The sequence below is a fragment of the Rhinichthys klamathensis genome, unplaced genomic scaffold (genome assembly GCF_029890125.1).
Source record: "Rhinichthys klamathensis goyatoka isolate OS25496 unplaced genomic scaffold, OSU_Roscu_1.1 h1tg000027l_1, whole genome shotgun sequence".
NCBI lineage: Eukaryota > Metazoa > Chordata > Actinopteri > Cypriniformes > Leuciscidae > Rhinichthys > Rhinichthys klamathensis.
The window spans coordinates 2,062,107-2,077,753 of record NW_026606577.1 but is presented as its reverse complement, the minus strand read 5'-3'; the positions used below and the strand labels follow the sequence as shown (position 1 = coordinate 2,077,753).

Genomic DNA, 15,647 nt, shown 5'->3' with positions numbered 1-15,647 from the left:
TAACGTCTTCCTATACTGTGATCAACCCTACTGTGTGAATCTTTAACCGAGCTCAAGTCACAGTGTCGCCTGTTTTTCAGCGTTAAATCCGTGCATCTTGCATTTTTAAACGCCGTGATTTTTTTGCGAGTTGTAAAAACCTACAGCCATGCCTAAAAGGAGCAAAGTAAGTAGCGCATTGGTTTCTTAATATATCGAGGCACCATCTTTAATAGAATATGCAGTTTTAAAAAAGGAATGAAAATAACAGTGTATACATGTTGCGTGCAAATGTACTTATTTTTCTTACAGTGCAACGGTATCCGTGCAATTTTGTGTTTGCATACTTCTGTTTATTAAACGCGTGTTTTGATTTGAGAGCGCGCGGCTGAGATTTTTCTCTCCGTCAGAGTTAATTAAAGCCAGCTTAATTTCCATGCATACGCGGATACGGGATATGATCGGTGCATATATATTATGTTTGTCGCGTTTTTGTTTACAAATAGATGAAGTCTCTGTCGACATGCATCAGACAAAGGGGGTGTAACGATCTTAGTTTTCGTTAATGTGCGGTTTACAGATTCGCAACCTAAAGACGTCGCGCGCAGGACATCAAATCAAATTGTTGCATTGAATGTTTATTTATTTATTTATTACATGCCGTTTTTATTTTTCAGAAGGGTCGGTTGAAATTCCACATACATGTCTTTGTAAAGGCTCGGTGTTTTTAGTGTCATGGCTGCCCTTTCGCGCAACCCCGATTATTTAAAACTCACTGTGGGTCTGAAAACACAGTGACAGACGGTGCAATATTTTATCCTGCAGCTCATAGTCGTGCTTTAGGGAGTTAATTCCTGTATTAGGGCTTGGACGATCGCGTCTCGAAATATTTGATCGTGTAAGTGGTAGATTATGCAATGGCGGTATTCTTGCACATCATAGCGCCACTGTTTGGTGTTTCCTATTATTCTGGTATATTCTGTAGTGTTTTTTTTCCCTCGCGGCTGTGCACCTCGGGATGTTGTGTTTGAAAGTGAATGGCGGGAATGTCATGGTCGGTGGGGCGAGCGCCAATCTCCATTAATCAGCGTTGAATGAGTCTGTGTGCATGAAGGGGGCGGTGCACACAAGACTGCAAAAAAAAAAAAAAAAAAAAAGACGGGACAGCACAGTGTCGGCAAACGGCGGCAGGACATAAACATTGATGAATTGCTGTTTGGGAGTCGTTACTTCAAGAAAAATACCCAATCCATAGTACGAAACATACAGCAGCCATTTAGTCTGATCCCCGAGCGAATGACTCTTATGATCCGATTCTTTTTTTAGTGTATATTAAAGCGTACCCGCGTGGCCTGGCTAGTTCTTTTTTTCGAACGAATGAATAATTTGAACCGACTCTTTTTGTAATGAATCAAAACCAAACATCACGACCAATGTCCGATTCCCGAACGAATGACTCTAATGAGCCGATTCTTTTTTTAGTGAATCATAAACATACCGCGTATTTCGCTTCGTGAAAGAGTGACTTTTATAAGCCTGTTCTATTTTATGAGTCAATCAGAGCTGTTACTAAATTCACTTACGAATTCACGGTTTTAAACCTTTCCGGATTCACTTATTATTACTTTCGTCATGTCCGACTGAAATCGAATCAACTGTTTCTGTTATGTTGTATTAAGGCTAATGAGGCTTAAGTTAAATCATTGTAATTACTTGACTGGTTGTTCATGTCAAAATGAGTTTAATTTACATTGAATTGAGTTTTAATTAGTTATGTTTTATTTATTAAAATATATGACTGAATAAGATTTGATACCACATGTTTTGTTTGTTTGATCTTTAACCAATTATATCACTTAATTATGCTGCTTATAAATGTCTATGAAAAGTCAAACACCTTTTGCAAGAATTGTATTACATTTATTTCTCATTTCAAGACATATACATTTTCCCTCCAAATATATCTTCATAAAAGTACTAAAAGAATTATTGAGAGGAATCCGAACCCAAAGAAATAAAATTCCTTATATTCCCATCCCTACCTGAAAAAAAAACTGGGGGGTAAAAAAAAGTCCAATTAAATTGATTGACTTGGATTTCTGAGAATAACACTGTTTTCTTTCTTTTTTACCCGTAGGCGAACAATGATGCTGAAGTCACTGAGGTGAGCAGATCCTACTTTTTTTGCATGGAAATAAAGTTTTAATTATAGAAAAAAAATCTATATTTTATTGCATCAAAGTACATATATGGTTTAACCGTTACTGCTTTGCAGCCTAAAAGAAGGTCGGAGAGGTTGGTGAACGTGAGTGTGCGTTGATTTTTTTATATACACTTTACATTAATTTAACTGATATGACAATTATTGTTTGTTTATTTATTTACGTATTATACCTCTTTTAATTTTTTAGAAACCTACACCCCAAAAGGCAGAACCTAAGCCAAAGGTAAGGAAAATGCTTAATTAAAAGTTATGGTAAAAACCTAAATGGAATTATAGACCAAACTTAGCATTAAAATGAACTTTAATCTAACACAATGTAGAAGGCGCCTGCCAAACCTAAGAAAACAAAGGAACCCAAGGAGCCCAAGGAGGAGGAGAAGAAAGAGGAGGTGCCCGCAGAAAACGGAGAAACAAAAGATGACGAAGAGGTAATATCACCCTTAAATGATTTGTGATCTTATGTGAAAGAAAAAAAACGGCCAATGTGATTAACTCCAATGATGATGTTTTTCAGGCAACGGAAGACGCCGACAAGAAGGGAGAAGACGGGGAATAACTTTGCTGAGGTCTCATCTTTTACCAGCACTCCCTGTACCTCTTTTCTTGTACAATTCAGGGGAATATTTTTATCTACTATTTTCTAAAGGCAGGTTTTTTAGTAGTTTGATTGTAGAGACACATTTTTTATGGAAGAAAAGAAACATTTTGAAAGTGATCTCATCATATCCAGCATTTTTACATTGGGCAGAAAAAACTACCGTCATCGTAAATGTCGACAGGAGTATTTTTCCCCCTCTCTGCAGTCGCTTTCAAAGTGAGAGGTAGAGGGGCAGGTTTGCGGGCATGTCATTTACACAGACAGCTGGACGGACATCTTACCGAGCTTGTCCGTATGACTAACATTCCATTGGCTTTATGAGGGATTTATTTTTTTGTGTGCGTGTGTGTGTTTGTGTAACCTGTAATGCGTGTTTGGGGAGGGAGGGAGGGGTGGGCAAATAACTCATTGTTTATTGTTTATAAGGCAAAAGATTACTTGTAGAACATTTGTAAGCTGTGTTCCATATGTTAACTGCAGTTCTCCATAATCATTTCTGCTAAATAAACATATTCTCTAGTACTGGAGTTCATGTCAGGCCTGTGCTTCGTGTGTATTGATTTTGTCTCTTCTGTGATAGTACCGCAATAAATGTGTAAAACTGCTGTGAAAATGTTTTTTGGGGGGCTTTAAGTCCAGTTTGTGTTATGGTACCGATGGCAGACATGGGATGAATATCTCTACAAAGCCAGCGATTCTTTAATATCCAAACACATTATTAAAATGGAAAATTCGAGACAAATGAGTCATTACGTGAAAAATCTCTTTGGTTCTAAAGCGTTCTGACCAGCAGTAGCAATATTTTTGTGGGACTTAAATATCAAGTATAAATGTACAGTTTCTTTTGATCATTGTTTATAGATGTATCTCTGTGTTATGGTTCGATAAAACAAGCCAATAAAAATCAGTTGTGATACCCTGTTCTCCCTTTGATTTTGAAGTTCCATTCATTACTGTAGGGTTAGTTACACTTACAATAAGAATAGATAGATTATATATATATAGATTAAAATGAAATATCTGCACTTTAAAATTCTGCAGTTTGTCAGGTCCTGTATGTACTATAGTATTTGTGGTATTTCAAAGAATATACCATTGTATCCAGGGTTAATATAGTTAACTAAAAAAACACACTTTCATTACTTGAAATTAAATAAATGTTAACTGAAATAAAATATAAAAAATAATTATTTTATTTCAGCTGGTTGCCAAGAAAAGATTTTTTCATTGAGTTTAACTTGATGAACTAAATTAAATCTGAAACAAAATTAATAAAAACTATATAGGCATTTTTTTAAATAATAAAAATGACGAAAAACAGAATTAATAAAACTTACATTTAAAATGAAAATACAAAAATTAATTAAAAATATTAATTAAAACTATAATCTCAATTGATGCTAAAAAAAATCACTGGTATTACCATGATATGTGTCCAAAAATAAAACATGGTAATACCATATAACTTGTTAGTGTTTAATATGATTTTGCTGCATAATTTGCACTTTTTTTTTCATGACTAGTTGTTTATGTATTAGTTTAATTGGTGTGAACTAAATAGTTATCTTAGGATCCATGTAATACAGATTTATGCAGCATATGGACTTTTCAAGAGTTTCTTTGGTACAGTGAGTAATCATTCTACACAATTATTTGAAGATTTGCTTGTCTAATTCCCTGCAAAAACATTTCAGGTTGTATTTTGATGGGTCTGACTGTACTCTGACCTCTCACATCTGAAGGTTTTCTTAATTTTTATCATATAAAAGTTGTATTACATGTTATGTGTTCGGATGTAAATGCATAAGATATCAAAGCATGTAAATGCTTTGATATCTATAACTGGTCTATTCCAAGTCTTCAAGTCTTATATTTCATCCATTTGATGTGATATGAATATGCACACGTACAAAATCATGCAAATTTCGAAGACAGCTTTTACTAATGTGTGTATCTTAATCACCGAATCAGATGTGCAGAGCAGAGCAGATGGATGTGAGCTCACAAACAGCACCTGTTGGCACAGGATGTGACATCAACAGTTGCTTTGTTCCCATACGAAAAACTGTCTAATAAGATAAATGGATAAGAAGTTGCCCACCATATGTGATTTTAACCCCAACACCCACCCAAACTTTATTTGACTGTGATGACCAAGAAAATGTTTGGCATAAGGGTTTTTGTTTATATTCGAACATACTTCCGCTAAGGCAAGGGAGTGTCTAAGCTTTGTTTTGGGTGCCACATTCCTGCTTTTTACAATGTGGGTTTGTAAAGCTAATGTTGTTGGCTAGATTCCCTTATAACCATTTGTCAGAGATGAAAAACAAACCTTAAGTTACCTAACTGACTTATGTAATAACTAAAAAATAAATGAGGGAACTTGTCTGTCCTTGATTTGACAGATCAGCTGAAAGAGAAGACAATTTGAATGGTTAATTTGGTTGTTACAACTTTTCACAAAGACAAACAAAATACAGAGCAAAACAAATCCCTTTATGTAATTCAAAGTGGCTTATGATGATTGTTTGGCAAATATGCGGTAATCTCTTCATATTCAAATTCTGAATCGACATTATTCCACAGCTAACCTGCCGTTAAGTCAAAATAACAAAGCTTAATCTTCCTGTGAAACACTTTTACCTGTGTATTTCTGGAGAAAAGAGACAATGCGACCTTTTCTGTTGTTTTACGTCACACACTAACTTATTTACGCAACGTCCGCACAGTTTCGTTAGTGTGATGTAAATAAAAACCAAACCCGGATTAACCCTAACATAGCTGCACATAACTAAATAAATCTGCACAATATATCTATAGAACACATTTTTGGATTATATTTCTTTAATTTAAGCTTTCAAGTTTTCATTGGTGATTGTAGAAACTAAAGTGCTGAAGTGAAACCTTGCGAGGAATTTTCGAATGAGAGGTGAAATCCACCACAGCTTGATCTCCGCAGATTTACAGGCTGGGGAACTTTAGTTAATTCGTAATGTTTGCATAATACTTTATAAGAGCCGGCCAGGCTGTTTCATAATGTCAGGGGCTGATGCTGTAATGTTTAGTAGTGTTGTTGTGTGCCATGATCAGTGATGCGCTGCGCGAGACTCTTGCTGCAGCGCTCGCACGCGCTCTACAGACGCACTGTCAACACTTGGTCTGCTGTTGGGGCAGCGTTTAATGTTCAGCACCAACGACTGGAACATTTACAGAAAAATGTGGTGAGACTTTTATTATAAATCATTTAAGAAAACGTTTATAGATTATAAAATACACTTGTGCTTTAACAGTAAAATAATTTAGGTTGTACATACCTGTCTGTCTTCATAAGGTATTATTTTTTATTACTTTTATAAAATAATTTTAATGGAATTATATCTTTTGTTTTCATTGGTCACATTGTACAATGATTATTTGTGAATCACTTTTCACTCTACCACCTTTTTATATTATACATTACACATTGTTTCAAAGCAGGTTAACAGTAATAAACAGGAAAATACTGATCTATGATGCAAACTTATTCAAACACGAGACATATTCTGCTGTAAAGCAGCTCCACGGAAGTAATTACTCAGCTCAAGTCAGGTCAATAATTATGTAAAGTTCATCAGTTATGAAATGAGTTAAATTCAGCTATAAACAACTCTAAACTAAGATAACAATATAATTATTCATTATTCAGCTCAAGTAAGCTCAAGGATGTGACTACTTTAAGTTGAAATCTAGTAAACGGTGATTACGACATGATGTGAACACCATCAATTCAGATGTCGATGTTGCAGAGTTCTTCAATTATGAAAAAAGGCAAAACAGCTATAAAGCAGCTCCGCAGAAAACAGCGGTCATCATCATTCAAGTTTTGTTATCATCCGATAGTGTCAGTTGCAGTTCTCCTCTGGACAAATGAACGAATATGGTGTGATTATGATTCCATTCTGCATCACAAGTCAGATTTTGGATTGATACAATTGAAATGTTTTCATCCAGCTTCTTCTGCTTGATGATCGGGTATTAGCATGACAAATGACTACAATTGTGTTGACTTTGTTTTGCAGTGCAAAATGAAAGTAAGTCTCTTTCCTCTCTGTTCTCAGGGTCTTTTTGGAGTATCAGAGCTCAGCAGTCCTGCCGGTTTCCAGATGGCTCTGTGTCAGGCTCTCAGGGAAGCAGAGTTTCTGGTCCACAGGGCTTGCACACATCCTCCTTGTGCCGTCACTGTGGAAACATTCGACCAGCTGTCTGACAGCTTATGCAAAGTGGCAGACCTGGTAAACGTTATTGTGTTGGTGTAATGTAAACTGTGATTCTTGTTAGGGATCTGTTAAATTTCAGAGTTTTGTGTTTGTTGCAGGCAGATTTCATCAAAGTGGCTCATCCGGATGCTGCGTTCCGGGAGGCAGCGGAAAGGACATGCGTTGATATCGGAACTGTTGTGGAAAAGTGGGTATCTGTCATTCTGGTTATTCTGGTTTTAATGTCAAACAATATTTGTTCTATTTTTATTTGTGTGTGTATGTTACAGACTCAATACAAATGTTGATTTGTGTCAGAGCCTGAAGAATTTGCTGGGAAACGAGGCTGTTCTGGCCACACTGGACCCAGTCACAAGGCAGGTTTTATTACATTTTAAAATGTTATTTATTCCTGTGATGGCAAAGCTGAATTTTCAGTGTCACATGATCCTTCAGAAATCATTCTAATATGCTGATATATTGTGCTGAAGAAACATTATTATTATCAGTGTTGAAAACAGTTGTGCTGCTTAATATTTTTGTGGAAAACTTGATAGATTTTTTTCAGGATTCTTTGATAAATAGAAACTTTTTGAAACTATATAATTGTCTTTACTGTCACTTTTGATAAATTGTAATGCATCCTTGCTGAATAAAAGTATTATTATTATTTTTTACTTTTAAACAGTAATGTATATGTTTCTGTTGCTGGTTTAGGAGAGTGGCAGAGCTCTTAATGTTAGATTTTGAGATCAGTGGAATACATCTGGATGAAACAAAGGTGAGAACAACCCTTTAAATCCAAAATACAAGCCTGTTCTAATGTGATCATACTGATTATTATTATAATCTTTCTTTATGAATCATCTCAGAGGAGCAAGGCTGTCGCTCTGAATGTGAAGCTACTGGATCTTAACCATGAGTTTTTGAGCGGCTCTCAGCTTCCAAACCCCGTAGAGAAGCAAGTTCTTCCAGAGCACATCCGCCACTGCTTCTCTATAGACGGGGACCGCGTTCAAATCGGCGGGTTGCATGCTGACTCTCCTAATGAGTTGGTGTGTATGATCAAATGATTCTGTTTACTTGGGTACCATCTGTTTGTTTGTTGCTTGAGCTTATTAAAAAGTGCACAAAAATCCATCATGTCCCTGTGATGTGACATGCTATTGGCTGTTTATGCAAGCTGAATAGCAAGGTATGCTTTCAATTGCATGTTCAAGCGTATTCTTTTCTTCCCTCTGGTAGGTGCGGGAAGCTGCGTATAAAATATTTCTGTACCCCAACTCTAGTCTTTTGCTTTGTCTGGATGAGCTTTTGGCTTGTAGACATGAGCTGGCAACATTAGTGGGCTACGAGTCGTTTGCACACAGGGCTTTGAAAGGAACAATGGCTAAAAACCCAGGTAAAATAGCTTTTAATCAGGTCATCAACTGCTGGCTATAGTCCTAGCTACGTTTTGCGTAAAAGTTGCAAATGAAGGAGCAATGAAAACAAATTAGTAGACGAATTTGTTTGTTTAACAGAGACTGTGATGAAGTTTCTGAAGCTGCTAACAGAAAAACTCTCTGACAGGTACGTTTCACACTATAATTGCTATTTTTGAATCAGAGTCATTGAAGTGTTGTAAAGCTTACTCTACGTTTGTTTGTCATAACACAGAACATCAAAGGACTTCATGATGATGAAAGAAATGAAGAAGAAAACACACTCAACAAATCCTGTAAATGTTTATTTTGTGCACCGGATTTGTTTTGTGAACGTTGTTTTCCCCTTTTTTTCGTTTGCATCACAAATGCGGACAGATTTCCTAAATATTGTTTTCCACGTGTCAGGAAGTGATGCCGTGGGATCATGCGTACCTCAGCGGTGCCATACGAACAGAGAAGTAAGGCGTTCTCATGCATACAGCCCTCTGAATAAACAATCTACTTTGAGTTTATCCTCCTCATATATGCTCATGTTACCGGTAGGTTTAACATTGATCCCAGCGTCTACAGTCCGTACTTCTCTCTCGGTGCTTGCATGGAGGGACTCAACCATCTCTTCACGCAGCTTCTGGGCGTTTCTTTCCAAACGGTGCAGCCGAAGATGGGTGAACTGTGGAGCGAAGATGTTCGAAAGCTGGTGAGCTGCTCTCCTCCATCTTCATATACTCCGTTTTAAAGATCAACCTTCCGTCAATCACTTACAGATGTATTTATGCAGATGGGCAGCTGAATTTACTGTTTCTTGTGCTACAAACAGGCCTTGGTCCATGAAACAGAGGGACTGCTGGGATACATCTACTGTGATTTCTTCCGTAGACCTGATAAACCTCACCAGGTACAGCTGTCTGCTCTTGACTGATTCTGTACAATGCTGCTATACACTAAGGGTATGTTTACACGACAATGATGTACTAAAAATGGAATTGTTTTTCCTTGCGTTTTTCGCCTACAGACCACAGCGTTGTTCCCCATTCACACAGATCCACGAAAACAACTAAAAACGCTGTCTTATTCATGCCAGGCCAATAGCTGGCGATGCCTGTAGACTGAACACGTAATGCACACAATGTCACCGGTTTCACACCGGTTTTGTAGTTTACATGGAGACAATAGCAGTATCGTTTTCAAAAACATGCACTTTGAAACTGTTTTCAAAAGTTTGCGTTCTAAGGCCCTCAAAACGCTGTTGTCATGAGCGGCCAAAACACATAAAAAGTGTTCCGTTTTTAGTTGAAAACGTTGTCATGTAAACGGACCCTCAATTGACAAAAAGTATTTAAGACACACCTCTTAATTATTCAATTCAGGTGTTTCAATCAGATCCAATACCACAGGTGTATCAAATTAAGCACCTAGCCATGCAATCTGCAGTTACGAACATTTGTGAAAAAATAGGTTGTTCTGAAGAGCTCTGTGAATTCAGTGGTACTGTGATAGGATGCCACCTTTCCTATAAGTCAGTTTGTGAAATTTCATCCCAGGTAGATATTCCACGGTCAACTGTAAGTGGTATTATCGGAAAGTGTAACAGCATTTAGAACAGCAGCAAAAAAGATCACGTAAAGTCGAAAGCACTGATGGTCATATGGTGCGTAAAAGCTACAAATGTTACAAAAGATTTCTATTTCAAATAAATGCTATTCTTTTGAACTTTCTATTCATAAAAGATTCACGGGTTGACACTTACAAATAATCAGATAGAGTAAAGGCTGATTTATACTTCTGCGTTGGACCTACGCCGGAGCCTCTACGCTATAGACTACGCGTTGGTTTTCATTTATACTTCTGTGTCGTTGTCAGCGTTGACGCGCAATTACACATGCAGAGGGAGCATGTAAAAGCCGGGGAGCGGTTCTAGCAGACCAATCACAGCGCTTGCAGTACGCGTAGAAATGACGCATTGTTACATTTTTGGAGAGCTGCACGTCAGGGTACGCGCGCTACACACAGTTACGTAGCTACGGTGGGAGGTCGACGCCGAAGTATAAATTGGGCTTAAGAGAGTATGCGTATTTGGTGTGCTGCCCAAGGAGAGGGTTAGCAGCCGAGAATGAGGAGTCGGGGTGGTCAAGGAACATAGGTGAGTCGTGTAAGGCTGGAAGTTTACACTGCTATTTTGAACCAATAATTGGAACAAAAAGCAGTTGAATGATGACGTGAATAATTCAGTTATTTATCTGACTCCATTAAAGTTGTTGTTATTCCTTAACCTCTTAAAGAACAGAGTGACATGGTTAAAGCCTCTCTGAAAAACAGTTACCTTTCTTATACCCTGAGCTAAGCATTGTTAAACATGAGTGGAATACCAAATGGGTAGTTTTCAAAAGGGGGAGAAGTACATTAACATATTCTCCTATATGCATGTTTAAGCAATAGTACCTATATTGTAGATTAGAATACTTCAGTATCTTCACCACCATTCAGTTCAGTTTATAAGCTGTCAGATGAGACCAAACATGACACAGTTACATGTTGGAGCACACTAGCAGATAAATAGTATGTAGTGGAAAGCATGTGTCCTGTGAAGCAAATGGTTCAGATGTGTCATTGAGGTGTAAACGACTCTGTCTCCCCAGACAGAACCATCCTGTGCCTGTAGTGTCCTCCTAACAATCCTCAATCAGCATATTGATGAATCCCTTGCACTAGATAGGTATTATCATACTGTGATGATGTTAATTGTGCCACATTTAATTTACATGTATACTTTTAAAAGGATTTCTGAAGTACAGTACTAGGGCAGTAAAGAGTTCTACCCATATTGGCCCAGTCCTACAGTCGGCTATATATACTGGCCTCCTCTCGTGCTGATTACTCAAGAACTTTGAACTTAAAACATATCTTGAACAAAATGTATTGTAGTTTTTTTGTGTTTTTATTAAACAAAAAAATACTAAGCAGCACAACTGTTTTTATCATTTATAATAATAAAATGTTTCTTGAGCAGCAAATCAGCATATTAGAACGATTTCTGAAGGATCAAGTGACTGAAAACTGGAGTAATGATGCTGAAAATGAAGCTTTGCATCACAAGAATAAATTACATTTTAAAATATTTGAAATTATAATAATATTTCACAGTATTGCTTTTAATTTTTTTTTTTATCAAAACAAAAAATGCAGCCTTGATGAGCATAAGAGACTTTTAAAAACATGGAACTAGCCCCAAACGTTTGAATGGTAGTGTATACATTTTTATTTCATTTATGAACACACTGTTCCCCCTGTATGGCAGGACTGTCACTTCACCATCCGCGGTGGTCGGCTGAGGGAAGATGGCGTTTACCAGCTGCCAGTTGTGGTGCTGATGCTGAGTCTACCTCCACCAAGCGGCAAAACCCCGTCTCTGCTCACCCCCTCCATGGTGGAAAACCTGTTTCATGAGATGGGACATGCCATGCACTCCATGTTAGGCAGGACACGCTATCAGCATGTCACAGGTCAGAGTTAACTTCACAATTAAAGGGATATTCAGGGTTATTTGGTGATGATTACTACAGCTACTAATTTATACTCGTTTAGCCTGAATAAAATGAATGGAAAGTGTTAACAAATAACAAATTGAATTTACATGGCAAATAACTGCCAGGTTGACTTGAGTTTGATTTATTTATGTTTCAATAAAGGAACCAGATGCTCCACAGACTTTGCTGAAGTCCCTTCTGTTCTGATGGAGTATTTCGCCTCAGATTATCGCGTTGTGAGCCAGTTTGCACGTCATTATCAGACTGGAGAGGTGGGTTTGTGCACGTACCTGCTTGAGAGATCATCATCTCTGTATTTGAACCCCATTAGAAGAACTGCATGTTGATTTAACATGTCTTTTGTTTCCCCCAGCCCCTTCCAGAGAGCCTAGTGTCCCGTTTATGTGAGTCTAAGAGTGTTTGTAGTGCTGCTGACACTCAGCTACAGGTACTGAAGACAGATATCACCGCTCTGTGGTATTGTGCTGGTAGGAAGAATGTCAGAGCTTTATTGAATCAGGAGAAATTGTGAATGTCAACTATAGTTGAGAAATTCTAGTTACCTTAACCCTGTAAAGCCTGACATAATAGTTAGAAAAATCTCTCTATTTTTTTTAATCCAAACATTTATTGAATCTTTAGAGAATAAAGTTTGTATTTTTTTAATCATATTTGGTACAACAGGCTTTTATTGCTCATATTGTATGATATAGAAGAATCATACAATACACTTTAAAGGGTTAAAAGTCTACTAGTCATAAGTCATTTATGTTTTTAGTGTAATTCTTCTCTTTACAGATTTTCTATGCAGCTTTGGATCAGGTGTATCATGGAAAACCACTATACAGATCAACCACTGACATCCTCAGAGAAATGCAGGAGAAATTTTACGGGTTACCATATGTTTATGACACAGTGAGTTATAGTTGTCTCTTTTAAGGTTTAATATATATATATATATATATATATATATATATATATATACAGGTCCTTCTCAAAAAATTAGCATATTGTGATAAAGTTCATTATTTTCCATAATGATGATAAAAATTAAACTTTCATATATTTTAGATTCATTGCACACCAACTTAAATATTTCAGGTCTTTTATTGTTTTAATACTGATGATTTTGGCATACAGCTCATGAAAACCCCAAATTCCTGTCTCAAAAAATTAGCATATCATGAAAAGGGTCTCTAAACGAGCTATTAACCTAATAATCTGAATCAACTAATTAACTCTAAACACCTGCAAAAGATTCCTGAGGCTTTTAAAAACTCCCAGCCTGTTTCATTACTCAAAACCGCAATCATGGGTAAGACTGCCGACCTGACTGGTGTCCAGAAGGCCATCATTGACACCCTCAAGCAAGAGGGTAAGACAGAAAGAAATTTCTGAACAAATAGGCTGTTCCCAGAGTGCTGTATCAAGGCACCTCAGTGGGAAGTCTGTGGGAAGGAAAAAGTGTGGCAAAAAACGCTGCACAACGAGAAGAGGTGACCGGACCCTGAGGAAGATTGTGGAGAAGGACCGATTCCAGACCTTGGGGGACCTGCGGAAGCAGTGGACTGAGTCTGGAGTAGAAACATCCAGAGCCACCGTGCACAGGCGTGTGCAGGAAATGGGCTACAGGTGCCGCATTCCCCAGGTCAAGCCAGTTTTGAACCAGAAACAGCGGCAGAAGCGCCTGACCTGGGCTACAGAGAAGCAGCACTGGACTGTTGCTCAGTTTTGCATGTCATTCGGAAATCAAGGTGCCAGAGTCTGGAGGAAGACTGGGGAGAAGGAAATGCCAAAATGCCTGAAGTCCAGTGTCAAGTACCCACAGTCAGTGATGGTCTGGGGTGCCATGTCAGCTGCTGGTGTTGGTGCACTGTGTTTTATCAAGGGCAGGGTCAATGCAGCTAGCTATCAGGAGATTTTGGAGCACTTCATGCTTCCATCTGCTGAAAAGCTTTATGGAGATGAAGATTTCATTTTTCAGCACGACCTGGCACCTGCTCACAGTGTCAAAACCACTGGTAAATGGTTTACTGACCATGGTATTCCTGTGCTCAATTGGCCTGCCAGCTCTCCTGACCTGAACCCCATAGAGAATCTGTGGGATATTGTGGAGAGAAAGTTGAGAGATGCAAGACCCAACACTCTGGATGAGCTTAAGGCCGCTATCGAAGCATCCTGGGCCTCCATAACACCTCAGCAGTGCCACAGGCTGATTGCCTCCATGCCACGCCGCATTGAAGCAGTCATTTCTGCAAAAGGATTCCCGACCAAGTATTGACTATTGAGTGCATAACTGAACATAATTATTTGAAGGTTGACTTTTTATTTATTTATTAAAAACACTTTTTTATTGGTCGGATGAAATATGCGAATTTTTTGAGACAGGAATTTTGGGTTTTCATGAGCTGTATGCCAAAATCATCAGTATTAAAACAATAAAAGACCTGAAATATTTCAGTTGTTGTGCAATGAATCTAAAATATATGAAAGTTTAATTTTTATCAATACATTATGGAAAATAATGAACTTTATCACAATATGCTAATTTTTTTTAGAAGGACCTATATATATTGTAATGGCAAAATAATGTTTAAAATAAAATACTAATCCTACATGTTCTCTGATGATGTAGGCTTGGCAGCTGAGATTTAATCACCTGGTTGGCTATGGAGCTAAATATTACTCCTACCTCATGTCCAGGGCGGTTGCCTCTATGGTGTGGAGGCAGTGCTTTCTACAGGACCCCTTCAGTAGGTCAGTGTAATGCCGTTCTCTTGCCATTTATCATACGATTTTATGGTGGATGCTGAGTGCACAAATGTACATCTAACTGGTACCCAAGGTGACTGGAAATACTATTCCTTTTTTTTGTTCTTTTTACATTTTATAGTCACTAGGGTTCACTATTAAAACATACAAAATATACCGTCTCATTTGCAGAGTGATGGGAGAGCGTTACCGCAGAGAGATGCTCGCTCATGGAGGTAGCAAAGAGCCTATGCTGATGGTCCAAGGTAATTAAAACACTTGGAAAATACATTTTTAAAAGACTTCACCAACTGGAAATATACCAAGTAAATATTCACTCATTTTGTATCCTCAGGAATGCTACAGAAGGCCCCTGCCATTGAAGACCTTGTTGATGCACTAGTGCTGGACCTTGATGCAAATTTAAAACCCCTAGTTTAGTAGACTGTCACAAATATCCTCTTTTTTTTTTGTCTCATACACTGGATATCACCTCATTTTTCCCAATGTGTTGCTGCCTTTTAAGCCTTATTAAAATGTGAAAAGATGACATGAAAATCAGGCATCACTTCTATCTATTATGCATCAGTTCAGTTGCATTTCACATTAAATACTTTGTGTATTGATAGAAGGTGCTGATTCAAAGGGATAGTTCACCCAAAAATGAAAATTCTGTCATTTACTCACGCACATGTCATTCCAAACCCCAAAGACTTTCGTTCATCTTCGAAACAAATGAAATCTGAGAGCTTTCTATCCCTCCATTGGCAGCTACACAACTACCACTTTTTGACACTTCAAAAAGAGATAAAACTAATCCATATGCGGTTTAATCCAAATTTTCTGAAAAGACTTGATCCCTTTATATGAACAGATTTAATTAAGGCTTTAGAATAGAAAGCTCCCAGA

General features: G+C 37.7%; 2 protein-coding genes across 3 annotated transcripts; both read left to right on the top strand.

The window, feature by feature from the left end:
• Window positions 1–2,833, top strand: hmgn1b (high mobility group nucleosome binding domain 1b). Of its 2 annotated transcripts, none has more exons than XM_056244352.1 (6): window positions 1–166; window positions 2,117–2,143; window positions 2,255–2,284; window positions 2,391–2,426; window positions 2,524–2,631; window positions 2,718–2,833. In XM_056244352.1, exons 1-6 carry the CDS (start codon window positions 149–151, stop codon window positions 2,757–2,759), a joined length of 261 nt encoding a protein of 86 aa, XP_056100327.1. In that variant the 5' UTR covers window positions 1–148; the 3' UTR covers window positions 2,760–2,833. The 2 variants fall into 2 exon arrangements, with proteins under 2 accessions (XP_056100327.1, XP_056100317.1); XM_056244342.1 differs by having other exon boundaries at window positions 7–166; window positions 2,255–2,290.
• Window positions 2,834–5,697: 2,864 nt separating this feature from the next.
• Window positions 5,698–15,179, top strand: mipepb (mitochondrial intermediate peptidase b). Its single transcript, XM_056244225.1, has 19 exons — window positions 5,698–6,022; window positions 6,899–7,072; window positions 7,156–7,244; window positions 7,327–7,413; window positions 7,754–7,817; window positions 7,909–8,091; window positions 8,282–8,438; window positions 8,560–8,608; window positions 8,696–8,756; window positions 8,869–8,921; window positions 9,007–9,160; window positions 9,281–9,358; window positions 11,759–11,963; window positions 12,150–12,259; window positions 12,361–12,435; window positions 12,786–12,902; window positions 14,623–14,744; window positions 14,931–15,004; window positions 15,094–15,179. Exons 1-19 carry the CDS (start codon window positions 5,894–5,896, stop codon window positions 15,177–15,179), a joined length of 2,067 nt encoding a protein of 688 aa, XP_056100200.1. The 5' UTR covers window positions 5,698–5,893.
• Window positions 15,180–15,647: the final 468 nt, after the last annotated feature.